Here is a 19,314-nt window from a genome sequence, read left to right on the forward strand (position 1 = left end):
TTTTTTTGAGATAGAGTCTTGCTCTGTCACCCAGGCTGGAGTGCAGTGGTGTGATCTTGGCTCACTGCAGCCTCTGCCTCCCAGGTTCAAGCAATTATCCTGCCTCAGCCTCCCGAGTAGCTGAAACTACATTTGCATGACACCACGCCCAACTAATTTTTTGTATTTTTAGTAGAGCTGGGGTTTCACCGTGTTAGCCGGGATGGTCTTGATCTTCTAACCTTGTGATCCATCCACCTTGGCCTCCCAAAGTGCTGGGATTACAGGCGTCAGCCACCTTGCCTGGCCCTTTTTAAATCTTTTTGTATGTGTTTTTTTTTTAAGTGGTCAAAATAATCATCCCCCCCCCCACCATATGTCCTGCTTTCTTTCTTATTTTAATGTTTGGCTCTTGAGTTCCACCGGAAAGCAATTTTTATACATAGTATGAGATAGAAGTCCAGTTAATTTTTTAGAATACTGATGCCCAGTTTTCCCAGCATCAGTTATTTTTAAAGTTTACCTTTTCCTGTTGCTCAGAATGGATGCCTTTGTGATGAGTATATCGAGGATCTGTGTGCTTGTCTGTTTCTCTGGGCCCTGTGTCTCACTGGTCTGTTTGTCTGTCTCTGCATCAGTACCACACTGTTTTTAATATTGTTGCTGTATATGATTCTTGATATCTTTAAGAAAATCTTGGCTATTACTGACTTTTGATACTCCCAAATACATTTTAGAATCAGCTTATCAATTTCCACCAAAAAGCTTTTTAACTTTGTGGTTATGACAGGTATTGCATTGAATCTATCAATAATTTTGAAGATAATTTGCAATCTTTACAATTATTGAGACTTCCTCCATGACTGTATGGTATAATCCTTTATTTAATATCTTCCCATAATGTTTTATAATGTTCTCTATGGAGATTTTCCATCCTTTGTTTTTGTTTTGTTTTCGAGATGGAGCCTCACTCACTGTATGTGTGAGTCTCACTCACTGAGTGCAGTGGCACCATCTAGGCTCACTGCAGACCTCTGCCTCCTGGGTTCAAGTGATTTTCCTGCCTCATCCTCCCTGAGTAGCAGGGATTACAGATGTGGTTACCATGCACAGTTTATTTCTGTATTTTTAGTAAAGACAGGGTTTTGGCATGTTGGCCAGGCTGGTCTCCAACTTCTGACCTGATTCAACTGCCTCAGCCTCCCAAAGTGCTGGGATTATAAGCATGAGCCACCATGCCTCGCCCCATCCTTTGTTATACTTACTGTCACAACTTCATATTTTTAATGCTGTTATTAACAGCATTTTAAAGAATGTCATTTCCAACATAAGTATGTTTAGTATAAGGATTTTTATGGAAGTTTTCTTCTACTTCTAGTATGCCAAAAGCTTCCTCATGAATGGATTTTGAATTTTATCATGTTTTCTTCCTTATTCTGTTTTTGTGTTAAATTTTATTCGTTTTAAACCAACCTTGATATCTGCAGATAAGTGCAACTTGATCCCGATGTGTTATTCTTTTTATATATTGCTGAATTTCATTTGTATTTGGAGTACTTGTATCAATATTCATGGTTCAGACTGATCTGTAATTTTGCCACATTGTGTTTAGGTGGCAGAATGTTACTAGCCGCATACAATGAGCTGAAGAGTTTTTGATTCTTCTGTTCTCTGTTGTAAGAGGTTTAGTTAATGTTAATTATTTCTTCTTTAAATGGTTACTGGAACCTATTAGTGAAGGTGTTTGGACCTACAGTTTTCATATGGAAAGTTTTTAAACTACTCGTTCAGTTATTTTAGTGGTTAAAGATCAAGTCAGCACCAGACACAGTGACTCATGCCTATAATCCCAGCACTTTGGGAGGTTGAGGCAGGAGGATGACCTGAGCCCAGGGGTTCCAGACCAGCCTGGGCAACATGGTGAGACCCTGTCTCTACCAGAAAAAAAAAAAAATACAGACTATTTCTTCTCAAGTTGGTTTGTTAAATTGCACTTTTTAGGAATTTATTTTGTCTAAATTTCCAAAATCTTGGCATAAATTCATTCACTGTGGTTTATTTTTGAATGTCTACAGGTCAGTAGTAGTGTCTCTATTGTAATATTGATTAGCTATACCTTCTCTCTTATCAAGAGTATTGCATTAAAGTTATGTAAACTACTGTTATGTGTGGTCGCTAATTATTACGAATCTCCACATGCTAGCTAACATGATAATTGCTAGATCTGTGGTGTACGCTGCAGTCACAGTGGCTTGTCTGAGCTTTATTCAATAGCACAGTGTTTAGGCCTACATTTGGTCTTTGTGTTTTAGCTGTGTATTGTGTTTGTGTTTGATCACGGTGTTCCCACAAAGAAGGTACAATTGGAAAGGTAAAATATTAGGTGACAGAAACCAAGTAAGGAGAGAGTTTTAAAAAGGAAAGTAGTGTCCAGGAAAGTCCAAGGGGAGGACGAATTCGGAGTCTTAGATTTGACAAATAGCTTTTATTAACAGCGTTTAATTGAAAGTGGTCAACATTTTACTCTCATTTAAAATTTAAGACCTTAAATTTATTTTTAAAAGTATTTGCAGCTCCAAAATCCACTAGGCACCAGAAGTTTGAAAATTCTTAGCCAGATAAATTACACGTACACTTTCTCATTTCTTCCAGTTATTACTTGAAGCTCAAGGATGAAATGCAGTGACAGGGAATTTGGGGAGCTTTTTGTTCCTTCTGTTTCTCCTGCAGATATCATGGCTGAAATCCAGAACTCTGTAGTGCTTTCATTTTCAAAGAATTCTGGATTACCTTTCTTTAAATTAAATCTTGATTTTTTTTTTTACATGGCACATTTATTATTTTGCTCATTTGCAAAGTGCCGTTTAAATTGAGGCTGTACATCAAGCTCTACTGAGACGCACTGTGGAAGCTTGCGACAGTGTGGAGGTGGGTAATCATGCCTCTCATCTGTGGACATGCTATGTAAATGAAGCATTAAAGATGGCTTTGTCTTTTCCTTTAACTCCAGGAACTGGTGGCCCTGAAGCCCTGTAAAGCTGCGGAGCTGGTTGCTACCCATTTTTCTGGACATATTGAAACGGTCATTAAAAAACTTCAGGTACATATTGCAGATATATATTGGGAAAAAATATCTAGTGTGGGGATGGTTATTAAATCTTAATCTGAGAAGTTTTGATTGTAGTGATTTCTTCCGTTGATATTTATTAGCAGTTTCTATTAGGCTGGTGCAAAAGTGATTGTGGTTTTTGCCATTTCTTTAATGACACCAACCTAATACGCCGTGTGTGTGTGTGTGTGTGTGTGTGTGTGTGTGTGTGTGTGGTGCGCGCGCGCACGCGCGCGCACACGCGCAGTTATATAATGATCTCTTAGTTTGGAAATGAGGGAGTTCATCTTTGTGCTTAACAAATATGAGCATCAAAGAAGCCTTTCTGAAACTATAATGTACTTATTCTAGAAATCCTAATCCACAGGTCACTCTTCCCATTTTCTTTTGCTGCAGGATCCACAACCCTATTTTCTTTGAGATTCAGATTTATTCAGAACTTTGTCATCCTGAAACTGTGCTGTTTAGAATTTTTCTTGGAGAATCTTAACTAGAGTACAGCTACATGCATGGCAAATGTTGAGAAGCTCAAGTAGATGTGGTTAGTGGACTGTCTCAGGTGTTCCACTTACCACTTACCATGGCAGTGCCGATGTCGAGTTTGCTTACTGTCATTGTAGCCACAAGTGATAGAGGTAGGACAATGACAGGGACATGAAGCACCACCCAGAGTCCTCAAGTGACAGTAATAGTGGCTGGGAATAGCTGTGCAAGATGGAAATCAGAGCAGTGAGTGGGAGGCAGCTGGCATGAGAGACAAAAATATGGAATTCATTCATTCGAACACGTAGTGCAGCCCCGTTCTCTACCAGTGTGCTGGGCTCTGGGGACACAATAAGAATATAACCCTTTCTTAAATGTTCCTATAGAACAGAGAAGCACTTGCGTAATTACAGTCCAGTGTTAGAAGAGCTACACTAGAGATATGGGAAAAGTACTATAGGAACAAGAGAAGGAGAGAGTGGTGGATTGTGAGAAAGACAATGTCCAGAGAGCCCTAATCTGGTCTTGCATGCTTAATGTCAGATTTCCACGCCGAGACTTGGGCAGGGCTTTCTCGATGAAAAGGTTCTGGGCACGTGAAGCCTTGAAGGCATGAAGCAGCATGCATGCTTAGAGAACCTTCAGGTCTGTGTGAAGCATGGCGTGGGGAGGGTGATGGTGGAAGTGGCATTAGATTAAGCTAGGGATAGGTGGAGGGGAGGGGCTAAGCTAGAGGAGTTGGAATATATAGCTTGCAGACAAGTACGGAACGGTTTCTTATGTGAGGCTATGAAATTTAAACTGTCTTCTGTGTACTGAGAATCACTGAAGCTGTTTTAAGCTAGAAAGCGGTATCGTTAGATCCATTTTATGGAGTTAACTTTGGATAGCAGTGGAGAGAATGGACTGGAAAGGAGAGCAAATGGAGGAGAGAGAAGGTCTAGGCAAAAGATGGAGAGGACCAGCCCTAAGTCAGTGGCAGCTGGAGAGGACAGATTTAGGATACTTTTGTGAAGTAAAATGTATAGTATCTGCAAATTAGTTGAATGTGATAGGAAGAGTTAAAAACAACTCCCAGAGGCCGGGCGTGGTGGCTCACACCTGTAATCCCAGCACTTAAGGAGGCTGAGGTGGGTGGATCATGAGGTCAGGAGTTTTAGACCATCCTGGCCAAGATGGTAAAACCCGGTCTTTACTAAAATACAAAAATTTGCTGGGTGCAGTGACGGGCACCTGTAATCCCAGCTACTTAGGAGGCTGAGGGAGAAGAATCACTTGAACCTGGGAGGCGGAGGTTGCAGTAAGTCAAGATTGTGCCACTGCACTCTAGCCTGGGTGACAAAGCAAGACTCTGTCAAAAAAAGAAAAAAATTCCCAGATATCAAGCTTGGATGTGTAGCAAGGTAATGATGAGGTTCATTAACTGAAGAAAAAGACTCATCCATTAATTCAATAAATACTCCTGTACCTGCTCTGGGCAAAAGCATTGAGTGCTGAGGGTACAAAAACATGTAGGTTTCATCCTGTTCTCTAAGAAGAAGACAAATAAGCCAAAAGGCAATTACAGACTAGTTTGATTGGAATGATGTTGGAGCCCAGGATGCTGGAGTAGCACACAGCAGGACATGAAACCCAGGCTAGTCGGGGAGGGGAGGAGGTGGTGTCTACCAAAACTACTCTCAGTCTCCAGAGCTGCTCTCCCCTTCGAAAGTCTGCAGTTCTGGTAAATGTTGCCTGTGACGGTGGCTGTGTTGTCATTATCCTTTAAGATTTAAAATGATCACTTGTAGGATTTTCTTTTCCTTTTCTCTTTTTGTAATCTCTAAGGCTACTAAGAGACGGGCCCAGTAGATGACTAGAATGTCATTCATCAGACAAATATATCAAAGTAAAGCATGGGCTGGGCACAGTGGCTCACACCTACAATCCTAGCACTTCACAAGGTCCAGGCGGGCAGATTGCTTGAGCTCAGGAGCTCAAGACCAGCTGAGGAAACATGGTGAAACGCCATCTCTACAAAAAAAAAAAAATCTAGAAAATTAGCTGGGCATGATGGTGCATGCCTTTCTTCCCAGCTATCTGGGAAGATCACCTGAACCCAGGAGGTGGAGGCTGCAGTGACCTGTGATCATGCTGCTGCACTCCAGCCTGGGTGACAGTGAGATTGTGTTTCAAAAAGAAAAAAAAAAAAAAATTAAAGTATGATGGATAAAAAAAGGTGTCTATTTGTGGTCCATTTGTGGAGTCTTAGACATTTCTTTTAAAGAAATGAATTATTTACTTTATTGCATGGCTTTTTAAATTGTGCAAGAATCTCACATAGTACCTTTACTTACAGAGTAAACAATCTTACAAAGTACCTTTACTTTCGATGGCAAGAAATATGCCACTGACCAATTGTTTTCAGAATTCTTAAAATGAAAAATATGCCAGAATGTTAAGTTAACCAGGAAGAAAGTCATGTAAAATGACACAAAGTGATAGGGAAAAAGTAGAAAATCAAAGACTGATAAAAATAAATATATTTTAAAATCATTTTTTATATTAATCTTTTTCATCTTTAAGAGTCTCCTGGCCGGGCGCGGTGGCTCACGCCTGTAATCCCAGCACTTTGGGAGGCCGAGGCGGGTGGATCACGAGGTCAAGAGATCGAGACCATCCTGGTCAACATGGTGAAACCCCGTCTCTACTAAAAATATAAAAAATCAGCTGGGCATGGTGGCGCGTGCCTATAATCCCAGCTACTCAGGAGGCTGAGGCAGGGGAATTGCCTGAACCCAGGAGGTGGAGGTTGCGGTGAGCCGAGATCGCGCCATTGCACTCCAGCCTGGGTAACAAGAGCGAAACTCCGTCTCAAAAAAAAAAAAAAAAAAAGAGTCACCCTTTTTTTACAGGTAAAGTGTGAATGTGTCAAAAAATAAAAAACAAAAACCTAAACAATAACAATTTTTGCATAGGTTTCCCAAGAACTTAGAAATATTATTCATACTTTTGTACCATTTGAAGGTTAATCTCATTTAACCCTTCTACCCTGTGCGGAAGGCAGAGAAGATAGCATTGTCTTCTTTTTTTTTTTTTCCCACATAAGGAAATTGAATTGCTCAGAAGATAAGTAACTGACAGAAAGTCATGTAGCGAGTAAATGGCAAAACAGGACCAAGATTTTATGGTGTATTGATTGCTAACGTGTTGCAGTTTGATTGGCAGGCATCTCTTCTGTCGTTGTTTATATCGTTCATGAGCTTTTTTGGTGGTGGTTGTTTACTTGGACCTCAAACTCCCATCCTCCTGGGACAAACTATCTCACAGCAACCCTGTATTGCCACAGGAGGACCAGGTTAAGGCAGAGTGAAACCCATCAGTGCAGCCGGAGCTCAGCATCTGCAGAGCAGTTCCAAGCACCTGCCGCTCCGAGGGTCCTTGTGCTGGGAACAGCTTGGGGATTTGTCTCAGCAGAGGGCCTTTTTTTTTGGCGATAATAGGATATTTGTGTTCCTTTTACACTGAGAATTGAATGTGCAACGGTGATTAGAATTACTGAGAAGACATAAAGAACCTCCAAGTGATCCTTTAGAATTTCTTAGATCTGTACAGAGGGCTTAATGGAAATAGTCAGGTATCTGTGCATTTTAAAGGGATAGGTTAGAGTAGTTCTTTACTATGGAATAATTTGCAAAATTTGTTTTAATATTTAATTGCATTTCTTATTGTTTTTCTATTCAGAACCAGGTTTTGCTTTTCAAATTTTTGAGGAGTCTTCTTGACCCAAGGTATGTTAATAAACTTTAGTCTTTCATAATATATATAAGAAATATAAGGAAATAAATTGAGATTAAGTTCCCAGCCCATGGTATCTAAATGGTACAGTTAGCTCTTAATTTTTTATATTAGTAGGAGGAACTGTTGCACAGATAATGTGAAAATACAAGATCTGAACAATAGATTGTATCTTGAGATAATATTTTTCTTTCCATTTGAACATGAGCATATATGGTGAGTTCTCATCAGTGTAAATAAAATAATGAAGCCATGCCACATGGCATGTCTCAGAAGAGTTAGCTCCCCCTCCTGCCCTGCTTCATCCTGCCTGCTCCTTACCTCGTGCGGGAGACTGATGTTAGCTCTGCTTTCCAAAGTTAACGCTTGGTTCCCAGCCTGCCTCTAAATGTATTACGTTTCAAACTCCGACTTAATATGTTTGGTTTTAAACAACTTCCTGATGGTGGGAAGGAAGTTTAAATGTGTTTTTTCAACTGCTTCTCTGATGCTTCTATCAAATAAAAACAAACTGAAGGAGATGATGAAACTAGTAATGGATTTGTAGACAAAGCAGTTCTGCATATGAGGTTTCAAAGTTTTGCTGTAACTACATACATTGGGAGTTGAGGGCAGTCATATTTAATATCCTTTAAGATAGTTATTCTTGGCCGGGTGCGGTGGCTCACGCCTGTAATCCCAGCACTTTGGGAGGCCGAGGCGGGTGGATCACGAGGTCAAGAGATCGAGACCATCCTGGTCAACATGGTGAAACCCCGTCTCTACTAAAAATACAAAAAATCAGCTGGGCATGGTGGCGCGTGCCTGTAGTCCCGGCTACTCGGGAGGCTGAGGCAGGAGAATTGCCTGAACCCAGGAGGCGGAGGTTGCGGTGAGCCGAGATCGCGCCATTGCACTCCAGCCTGGGTAACAAGAGCAAAACTCTGTCTCAAAAAAAAAAAAAAAAAAAAAAAAAAGATAGTTATTCTTGACCAGTAGTGTGCGTCAGAATCACCTACGAAGCTTTTAAAAATTCAGATGCCTTGGCCCAACCCACAGAATCACTGGGAGTTGGATTATTTTGGTGCACACCTAGAGTTAAGCATGGAATTTTCCAAGATGGCATAGGTTTCATATCAGACATACAAACTTTAGGTGTCATAATATACGCTGGCCATTGAAAATAACTATTTACTTACTTTAGCAATTGTAATATTGTTTTTGGTTATTTCAGTGTTCTGTGCTATTTAAAATACTAGTAATTTTGTTGATTGTAAAATTTTTTTGAAAGCTCAACCATTTAAATTTTGAATAGGCTGTGATACATTTGAATTTAGTCGAACAAATGTGTATGTGTAGATGTTTACTAAAAGCAGACCGACTACATACCCCTCCACTTGTGTTCAAGACCTTTTCAAAGTATCTGTGTTTTAATTCTCTGTCCTCAGATTATTACTGAGGCTAGACATGCTTTTTAAAAATTATTTTTTAATTCCTGTTAATCATTTGTATTTCCCTCAAAGTCAGTTCAGACCCTTTTCTACTCCCAGATAATTCTGATGGAAATGTTTTGGAATTGAGTTGGGAGTGGGAGGGAAGGAAGGAAGGTGGGAAGAGGTGGGGAAAGCTGGGAGCAGGAAACGTGGAAGTAGGGTGGAGGCGGGAGCTCAGGGGAGGAGGAAGGAAACACCAGCCCCACTTCTCAGCCCTTCTCCGGAGCCTGTCCACCTCCTTTTCTGTGGCACAGTTCCCTCTTTTCCTCTGCCACACTTTTCCCAGCGTTGGATCCATCCAGTCCTCTTCCCTTAGGATAATGCATTTTAATCAAGTCCTTTTCCTCTGCCATCCTACCTCTAGAGACTCAAGTGGGAAGGACAGAGGAAGCTCAGCTTTGAACTTGGCATTTTCTCAAATGAACTAGGAAAAGTGATGGTGACCAATATTTTTTTTAATTTTAAAAAAAGCAGTATTAGGCCATATAAATTTCTGTGTCAAGGACCTAGTGTTCTGCTTAGAGAATCCCAGTTTGGATTCATCATAGTTTATCCTCTTACATAGGAGGCAGGCATTGATTTACATTATGCGCTAAACTTTTTGAATTTGATGTTTGGCGTTTCAACCATTTTTTAATAAAAGGCAAATACAAATAATGTACCTGCTTTGGCACTGCAGTCACTACTTAAACTAAATAGTGCCAAAAGAAAGGCATATTACAGGTATCAAAGGTCTTCAGTGGACAGTCTTGCTCCATTGTTACCTATACCTAGATTTGAAAGATGTTAGTTAGGTAAGACCTTTTATGAATGCTGTGAAAGTTGTTTTGTTCACCAGTAAACCACAGATAATTTTACTTGAGAAACAGACACATTTTATTTCCTCAAGCTAACCCTAACCAGGATAGTGACTTCTCACACATCACTCCTTCCCTGTCGTGTCCATTCAGGTGCAAGGTCCTTCCTTACCTACCTTGAAAAGAGGCAGCGCACTCACTGTCCTTCCTCTTCCCTTCCCCCAAAGAGCGACAGCACCAGGAGTGACCTCACTCTGACAACAGCCAAATTTCCAGCTTTACTTTTGTCTACCAGAAATTAAGAGCCTTGAAATAACCAGCTGACCTCAGCTCTACCTTTAAAAAGAGCTCACCTTTGTATTGATCTGCCTCCAAAGTATCAAAGACCAAGGATTCTGCTTTGAGAGTCCCAATTCTTGGATTCATCGTATTGTATCCTCTTATTTTATGACTTACATGGAAGCAGGCATTGACTTAGATTATGCTCTTAAGTTTATTTTTGAATTTGTTGTTTGGCATTTCAATCATTTTTATATAAAGAACATTTTATACGATAGTATCTCAAGCTAACCCATAAAAACCTCCTTAATCCGTAATATAAATATGTATATAATGCTAGTTATATATTGAATTCTGGATTGAGTGAGAGAAAGTAGGTTAAGAAGGTTGAGTGCAGAGGAGTAAGGAAAAAAGAGGAAGTCCTCCCTTTCTTGCTTTCAGAGCTGTTCTTAGACAAAGTTTGGAATTGGGTAAAGTTTGTTTTTGGTGTCCTTTGAACCCTACCTCCACCCCATTCTGTCCCCTTCTTTCCAGGGCTGCAGGGTACACACACTTCTTCAAGCTGTCTGCATCATAAGCACACCCAGATATAGAGGGTTCTTTATAGATTTAAAAAATCGAAATTACCTTCCTCCCTTTCCCTATCAAAACTGTTTCTGATTGCTTTGTCGATTTCTGTGTTGTATGGCCCTTTTTACAATGAGGAATATGTAAATAACATATGAAAACAACGAAGCATTTAAAAGATGGGAAAAAACCCAAAACCTTTTCCTAATACAGTTGACCTCAAGGGTAACAAGAAAGCAGAGAGCATGGGTTGGTTTACATTAGTCTCTGATTGAGTAACTTCTCATTACATTTTAGGCTTTTTTAGTGACTATGCTGGTTAACTAACCTAAAGGAAAGGATTAGAGTCTTTTCAGGTACTGGGAAAATGGAAGTGGGAAACGAAGGGAGGACGGAATACGGATATAGGGTCAAGCATCAAGAATGGGTAGACTGGCCCTGCCTAGCGGTTTACCTGACAGCCAGCTGTGAAATATTTTGTCTTTGTTTCTACTGTTTTTGTTCTTTTTAAGCAATAGATATTTTTAACCTACAGGTTTTTCCCCCCATGAAACTCCTAAAGCAGCATTATGAAGGAAAATAGTTATTTTGAGATGAGGACTGCTTGTGTTTTGTATTATCGCAGGGCTGCTTTTTTTGCTCTTGCCCCCAGCGCCTGAGTTAATAGGATTCTCATTCCTGTATATATAACTTATGCATATTTAATTTAACATTTGCATATATGGCCAGGCATGGTGGCTCATGTCTGTAATCTCAGCACTTTGGGAGGCCGAGGCAGGCAGATAACCTGAGTTCAAGACCAACCTGACCAACATGGTGAAACCCCATCTCTACTAAAAATACAAAAATTAGCCAGGTGTGGTGGCACATGCCTATAATCCCAACTACTCAGGAGGCTGAGGCAGGAGAATCGCTTGAACCTGGGAGGCAAAGTTTGCACACACACGTACACACACATGAATATTTACGTGTATCAAGTTGGTTTTGAGGGGGTAGCTTTTATTTTGTCAACAGCATTTTTAAAAGAGTAGATCATCCAGTTGAATTCATGTGTATATTTTGCTATGTCTTTACCCAGTGACTTTACATTATCTTTGTTATGTAAATAGTTTCCTCAGTTGAATTAATTGACCTGCAAAGATATTGGTGGCATCTGTACATAGAAAGATTAGTTTTAGGGAGAGAGGGGGTTAATCCTCCAGAAGCAAATTACTTGCCTGAATTGAGGCCAACAGCTTAGGAGAGAGGATTTGCATCCTCTTCCAACTCTTTCCTTTGGGACAGCAGCTACATAAAGCCCACTCCACCCCCACCTCCTGGGTGCCTGGGTGCGTTCCTGCTGGCTGCTGGTGATGAATTCTCACAGGAGTTCTCCTGATGTGCTTACGTCCAGATGCAGGTTCCTTATGCAGTGGGGATGCTCAAAGGATAATACAAAAGGACACGTGTTTTTGTGAGCCCATGAGCTGCATAAGGAGTAAAGAGAATGTGCATGTATATTTATGTTCACAATATTTTCCTTAGTATGATTTTCCTGGTAATGTTGATTTAGCCTTTGTTAACCATATTCTGAAGGCTTCTGAAACATATAGTATGATTTTCCTGTAAGAAAAAACACATATTTCACATTGTATCTTAAAGTCCTTAATCAAAGTAAAGTAAAAATTGAACATTGTTAAGAAAATGAGTAACTTTGCCAAGGAGCAAAATATAGATTATGGAAATGGTTATGCATTGGATTTTAGTTGAATCTGTCAGTGTTTCTGTTTATATTTTTGAAGGGACATTTTAAGATATTGATAACCAGTATTGAAATAGTGTATTTCAAAGTTAAAATACAAAATTAAAAGATTATATATGTTCATGAACGTTGACATATTAAAAAAAATACCTACTTCAGTGAGTGCCTACAGTGGCCACGGTAATTGTTCATTTTGCCTGGCTTACCCCTAGGTCTTATATCTTTGGGTAGTATTTTGCCAGCAACTCAAATTCAGCCTTTTAAATTGTAACACATCATCACCTCCTAATCACCAAACAGTCAGCTCCTCTCTCTCTCTCTCTCTCTCTCTCTCTCTCTATATATATATATATATATACAGACACACACACACACACACACACACATTTGTTACACTTTAATCAGTACTTACCTATAATGAAATTGTTATTTATACTCACTTTTTCCAACCTAGACCACTTCTCTTATATTTTCTCTCTTAACAATTAATATTGTAAACTGATTCATTTCATGTAGCAATTTACTGAGTAACTACAGCATACCAAGCACTTGACAGGCATGGGAGATAAAATGGTGAATGAGACAGGGCCCTACATTCAGAGAATTTACATTCTCATGGAGGAAGATAGGAAAAAGCAGGTGGTTATGTATAAGTATCGTAAATAAAATCCTGAGAGTGATGATCAAGTTTTCACTTTCCTTTATCTAGTCCCACTTCATCTTCTCACCACACCACATGGAAACAGTTACCAAAATCTATAAACTCTATCTCTTCTGTATCTCTCTCTTTCTTTCTTTCTTTTTTTTTTTTTTTTTTTTGAGATGGAGTCTTGCTCTTTTGCCAGGCTGGAGTGCAGTGGCATGATCTCAGCTTACTGCAACCTCCGCCTCCCAGGTTTAAGCAATTCTCCTGCCTCAGCCTCCCCAGTAGCTGAGACTACAGGCATGCACCACCACACCCAGCTAATTTTTGTATTTTTAGTAGAGACAGGGTTTCACCATGATGGCCAGGATGGTCTTGATCTCCTGACCTCATGATCCGCCTGCCTCAGCCTCCCAAAGTGGTGGGATTACAGGTGTAAGCCACTGTGCCCAACCTTCTATATCTCTTATACTATAAGTGATTTTTCCTCTTGTCCATACCTCCGCTGGCCTGGTTTAGGCACTCAGCATCCCTCCTCTGGTTTCTTTTGCTGGTTTCCCAACTGTAATCACCCAACAGATTCTTCCTGCTACACAGAAAAACAGATTCACTGATACCACAGTATTGCAGTAGAGAAAGAGATGAATTAACACAGAGGTAGCCACATGGGTGGATTGCAGTTATGACCTAAGTCCGTCTCCTGGAGAACTCAGAGGCTAGGGCTTTTGTGGATAATTTGGTGGGCAAGGAGCTAGAGAATAGGCACTGCTGACTGGAGATGAAATCACAGTAGTGTGGAAAATGGTCCTTAGGTGTTGAGTCAGCCTCTGGGTGGGAGCCACAGGACCTGTTTAGTCATGAGTCCCAGGTCTGGTTAGAGTCAGAAGATGGCCAGAATGCACCAAGTCTGAAAACGCCTGCAAAGATTAATCTTAGGTTCTACAGTAGTGGTGTAGTATCTGTAGGAGCAGTTGGGGAGGTCACAAATCAAGTCACAAATCTTATGACCTCTGGCCATATGACTCCTTGAGCAGCAAGGGATTATAGAAAGGCAAGCTAGATTACAGTGGCTGGCTATCATTTAGCTACACCTGTATTTTAGCAGAATGTGGGCTCCGCCCATAATCCTAATCCTGTGGTCTTTCATTAGTCTTACAAAGGTGGCTTTGGTTCCTGAGCAAGGAGGGGGTTAGCTTTAGGGGGAGAGTGTTACCATCCTTGCTTCCAAGTTAAACTGTAAACTAAATTCCACTCATGGTTAGCTTGGCCTATGGCCAGAAGTGAGTGAGGACAGCCAGCCTGTGAGGCCTGTAGCAAGATGGAGTCAGTCCTGCTGGATTTCTCTCACTGTCATAGTCTTTGCAGCGGCAGCTTCATAACCAGCCTGCCTGCCTTTTCCGTTTTTGAACAGGCAAATAATGATCATGTTCTCTGCCACTTTCCTTAAGTTCTTTCAGCTCCCATTACCTCGGGTGACATCCACTGTTCCTGGCATACGAGGCCTTTCTTGTACAAAAGGATGCAGGCCCATCTGGCCAGCTGCATTTTCTTCCTCTTCCTTATCTCTCCTCTCCTTTATTCCTGAGCAGTGCCGAACTTTTTGTTCATACCGTACACTACACATTGCCATTCTTCCCTTCGCACGCCTGGTCCTCCCTCTTCATCCACATTGTTTTCTTGAGAGCAGTTTACTTATGTGTATTAAGAGCTGTAAAGTCATTTTAGGGGAAAAAACAATTTTTTTTTTCCTTTTCAGTTCTTAGTTTAGACACTTTACTGAAAACAAAAGTCAGATTAACAAAAGAAAAGCAAGCAGAAGCTTATTAATGTGTGACATACCAATCGTGTGGGACAGGCCTTAGTTCAGAAGTATTTCTCTTTCACGGCAGTGGCTTATGGGCTTTGCTGAAACAGTATTTTAACAAAAAGCCTTAAATCTTACATAGTGACAAGACAGCAGAGAGCAGTTCCAGCCTAGTAAAAGGTGGGAACGTGTGTGGGAAGATAGTCAAATCTGCTTCGAGATTCCTCTGGGGCCTGCTGGTGCCTTCGCTGGGCAGATAATCAAGTGCTGTCTCCAGGAAAGAAGAATGTGTGTCCTGCCATCAGGCAGATAGAGGCGGGGGCAGAGGGTTCCCTGCATTTTCATTCAGTCCTCTATGTTTTGGGGAGACGTATTTTGGTTTTGTTCAGTGCTCCCTTTTTCAGAAAGTCTCACATATTAAAAGCTAGGTGGATAGCTCTGGAGAGATTTGGGTTAGAGGTTTTGACATAAAGTTTGGCAGAGGGCTGAAAAATCATAGATTAAACCAAGTGGAAAGGAACAAATTCAGGTACATTGCCCATATCTTATCAAAACAGTCTTTTAGTTCTGAGAATTACTTCATTCAGTTGATCAGTTGTATCTTATTTCAGGAGGTGATGTTGTGGGCAGGTTTTTTTTTTTTTTAAATCAAAATTAACTCTCTTATGGTGTAGACAAATATATTTGACAAGAAGTATGTCTATGGAGGCAAAAGAAAAACAAAGGTTAACGTTTGGAGCAGTCTGTTTGCTAGTTTAATTCTGGAGCACAGTCAGCTGAGTTTTTTTTATTTGTTTTCAAAATACATACAGTTGGAGTAAAAGTCAACTGTGATTCTGACAGATTTTTCTGGATTGCTGTCTGCATCAAAGTTTCAGTGAACTTTTTCCCATGAATAAGTTGTATGATGTCTTCGAAGTTTACATCAAGTTGTCTCCCTTTAGATTGCAGGGCTTCAGGAAAGCACACTTCAAATTTTTAATGATTTCAAGTCAGACAGGTAGGAGAAAAATTAGAAATGTTATATGTGAGTCACAGCCAGATATTGGGGGAAACTAAAAATTCAGGGTTTTGTCCAGATATTTTAAAAAAAACTCAAAAACAGTAGACAGGTCTAGAATCTAATAACAGATGTGCCATAGTTTTCTTCTGAAACATAAGTTTTCTCTTTATAATTACCCCTATTCTTACTAAAGACATTTATGGTAATCACACTAATTTAATTATAAAACACGGTTAGCCTTGTTATACATGGCCTGATTATTTATATAAAGTACAACAAGAATAGTCATTGGCCATATAGGCTCTTTTTTTAAATTTGCTGTCTTGGAATTTATTATAAGAAACCTCAGATTATACCTTTAAAAGTCTCTACAGGCCAGGAATTCAAGACCAGCCTGGGCAACATAGAGACCCCATCTCTAAAAAAAACAAAAATGAAAAATTAGCCAGGCATAGTGGTCACACCTGTAATCCCAGCTACTCAGGAGGCTGAGGCTGAAGGATTACTTGAGCTGAGGAGTTTGAAGTTACTGTGAGCTGTGATTGTGCCACTGCTGCTACATTGCGGCCCGGATGACAGGGAGACGCTGTCTCCCAAATACAGAAAAGCCTCTTCAGGCTAGGAAGCCAAGCTGTGGACTTGTCATCAGATTCTACCTCTAGTACTTGGGCGAATTCATTTTTTCTTGGGATCCCCATAATATTCGGAGGTTCCTGGGCCTGCCAGAAAGTGACGTTCTTTACTTACCACAAGGCTGGGAACCATGTAGACATGGCACCAGGCCAGTTCTTCTAAGGACTTTAATGGTTCCTTAAAGTAAACCTTAGTTTCTTAAAGTAGTCTGGAAATAGAGCATCACAGCCTGTATAGAAGTAGAATGATTCACATAACGTTTATACCTGATATGGTTATAGAACTAAATTATTCTTTCTGTCCCTGAAATCATTAGACTCTTATTTCTGTTAACTTATAAAGTTCATTTTTCCTTCCTTTGTAGGAGAACAATATATACTTTCTTTTCCTGACTATCAGAGAAATAACAAATTTTATTAAAATTTGAAGAATTTGTCTGGATGAGGCGACTCACACCTATAATCTCAGCACTTTGGGAGACTGAGATGGGCAGATTGCTTGAGCCGAGTAGTTGGAGACCAGTCTGAGCAACACAGTGAAACCCTATCTCTTTAAAAATTAGCAGGGCATGGTGGTACACACCTGTAGTCCCAGCTACTTGGGGGCTGAGGTGGGAGAATTGCTTGAGCCAGGGAGGTCACGGTTGCAGTGGGCCATGAGCATGCCACTGTACTTCAGCCTGGCCAACAGAGTGAGATTCTGTCTTTAAAAAGAAAAAAAGTTTAGAAAGATTTGAAAGATTACATTTTGGCATTTGATTAGTAGTCAAATCAGGAAAGTGGAAAAGTGACCAAATCCCCTAAAGCCAGCTGTCTTAGATCTGCTGTTACGTCAGTTTGATGTGTCAGAATCATTGCTGTCAGGCAAACAGTGAGCTCGCCTGCTTTGTTCTGAGCCTCCCAGAAGTTTATGAGGGATTGTGGCTCTTCCTAGAAGCGGAAATACTGTTAGTTCTGTGGATCGTGGCATCGTGATGGGGAGCAAGGAGACCAAGGTGCACTGGATTCCTTCTTACTACGGGAAAGTTTCTGTCTCATCAATGCTTGTCGCGTTTGTAGACACCACTGTGTTTATATGTTACAGTTTCATGCAGATTTTATAGGTATCATACGTCTTTGCTGCCTGTAATAATCACATGTAACGTATTTTTCAGGCAGGTTGGTGTTTAGTTGGCACAGGATTACATTGGGCACTTTTAACACGGAATGTGTGTGGAAAGCTGAAAGTTCAGCTTAAAGGCCTTGTGATTTGAGTGAAAACTATAGAGAAATAGTGTTTTGTTGTTGTTGTTTAATTGAGACAGAGTCTCTCAGTATCTCTGTCTCTTGCCCAGGCTGGAGTGCAGTGGTGTGATCATCGCTCACTGCAACCTCCATCTCCCGGATTCAAGTAATTCTCCTGCCTTTGCCTCCCAAGTAACTGGGATTACAGGTGTGTGCTACCATGCCTGGCTAATGTTTTGTGTTTTTAGTAGAGATAGGGTTTTACCATGTTGGCCAGGCTGATCTCAAACTCCTGGCCTCGAGTGATCCGCCCACGTCAGCCTCCCAAAGTGCTGGGATTACAGCTGAGTGACCACACCCAGCAGGTTTTTGTTCTTTTCCCTCCAGCGTGTTGTGAGTGATATATTTGAGCTCTCAGTCTAAAAGGTGCTGGATAATCAAAAGGGGGGCACCACATCTAAGGACTGGATATACGGGATTGAGCAGAGAATTTAAGCAGACAGGATTTAGGATAAGCTGAAGTGGGCCCAAATTATAAAAACAAGATACGGAAGGAGATTGTGAAATCCTCTTCCTTAGAGAAAGGGAAGATTAATCTAGACTGGTCTACTTAGATACACATTTTAGAATGAGGGGGCAGGAAGAGACTAGCCTTTAAAAAATTCCAACACAATGTTAATTTCTTTGTCAAATATTAGGAAATCAGAATTTGAATTTTATTTATTTTTTAATTTTTATTTTACTTTAAGTTCTGGGATACATGTGCAGAATGTGCAGGTTTGTTACATAAGTATACGTGTGCCATGGTGGTCCCTCCCCTCACCCCTCAGCCCCCAACAGGCCTTGGTGTGTGTTGTTCCCTTCCCTGTGTCCATGTGTTCTCATTGTTCAGCACTCTCATGAGCGAGAACGCGCGGTGTTTGGTTTTCTGTTCCTGTGTTAGTTTGTTGAGCATGATGACTTCCAGCTTCATCCATGTCCTTCCAAAGGACATTATCTCATTCCTTTTTCTGGCTGCATAGTATTCCATGGTGTATATGTACCACCTTTTCTTTATCTAGTCTACCATTGACTTGGAACCAACCAATTTGGGTTGGTTCCAAGTCATTGCTATTGTAAATAGTGCTGCAATAAACACACATGTGCATATGTCTTTAGAGTAGAATGATTTATATTCCTTTGGTATATACCCAGTAATGGGACTGCTGGGTCATATGGTATTTCTGGTTCTAGCTCATTGAGGAATCATCACACTGTCGTCCTCAATGGTTGAGCTGATTTACAGAATTTGAATTTTAGAATAGCGGTAATGTGGGCCAGGCATGGTGGCTCACACATGTAATCACAGCACTTTGGGAGGGTGAGGCAGGTGGATCACTTGAGCCCGTGAGTTTGAGACCAGCCTGGGGCAACATGGTGAGACCCTATCTCTACAAAAAATCAAGAATTAGCCAGGTGTGTTGGTGTACACCTGTAGTCCCAGCTACTCAGGAGGCTGAGGTGAGAGGATCACTGGAGCCCAGGAGGCAGAGGTTGCAGTGAATTGAAATTATACCACTGTACTCCAGCCAGGGCAACAGAATGAGGCTGTCTCAAAAAAAAAAAAAAAAAAGAATTTTTATGTACATTTTTCAAAACTGATACATATTTTTATTTTTCCCTAGATATGGTTCCATTTACAGAGTTATGGAGTAAAAGTAGATACATTCTCCAACCTGAATTCTGTGGTAGGCAGGGTTTGTGTGTGTATTTCACAAGACACACACATGCTTTCTTCCAAAACTGACAAAAGAAAGCAGTGGGT

At 40.6% G+C, this 19,314-nt stretch overlaps 1 protein-coding gene across 6 annotated transcripts in view; it reads left to right on the plus strand.

Annotated features, from left to right (window-relative positions):
- The window catches only part of VPS8 (VPS8 subunit of CORVET complex), a 240,631-nt gene that overhangs the window by 129,656 nt on the left and 91,661 nt on the right, over positions 1 to 19,314 (plus strand). For all 6 annotated transcript variants that reach the window (XM_017538380.2, XM_017538382.2, XM_017538384.2 and 3 more), the window contains 2 exons: positions 2,990 to 3,079; positions 7,295 to 7,341. In XM_017538380.2, coding sequence (XP_017393869.1) covers positions 2,990 to 3,079; positions 7,295 to 7,341 — 137 coding nt within the window. The remainder of the gene's footprint in view (positions 1 to 2,989; positions 3,080 to 7,294; positions 7,342 to 19,314) is intronic.

This window comes from Cebus imitator, unplaced genomic scaffold (genome assembly GCF_001604975.1).
Source record: "Cebus imitator isolate Cc_AM_T3 unplaced genomic scaffold, Cebus_imitator-1.0 Scaffold111, whole genome shotgun sequence".
NCBI lineage: Eukaryota > Metazoa > Chordata > Mammalia > Primates > Cebidae > Cebus > Cebus imitator.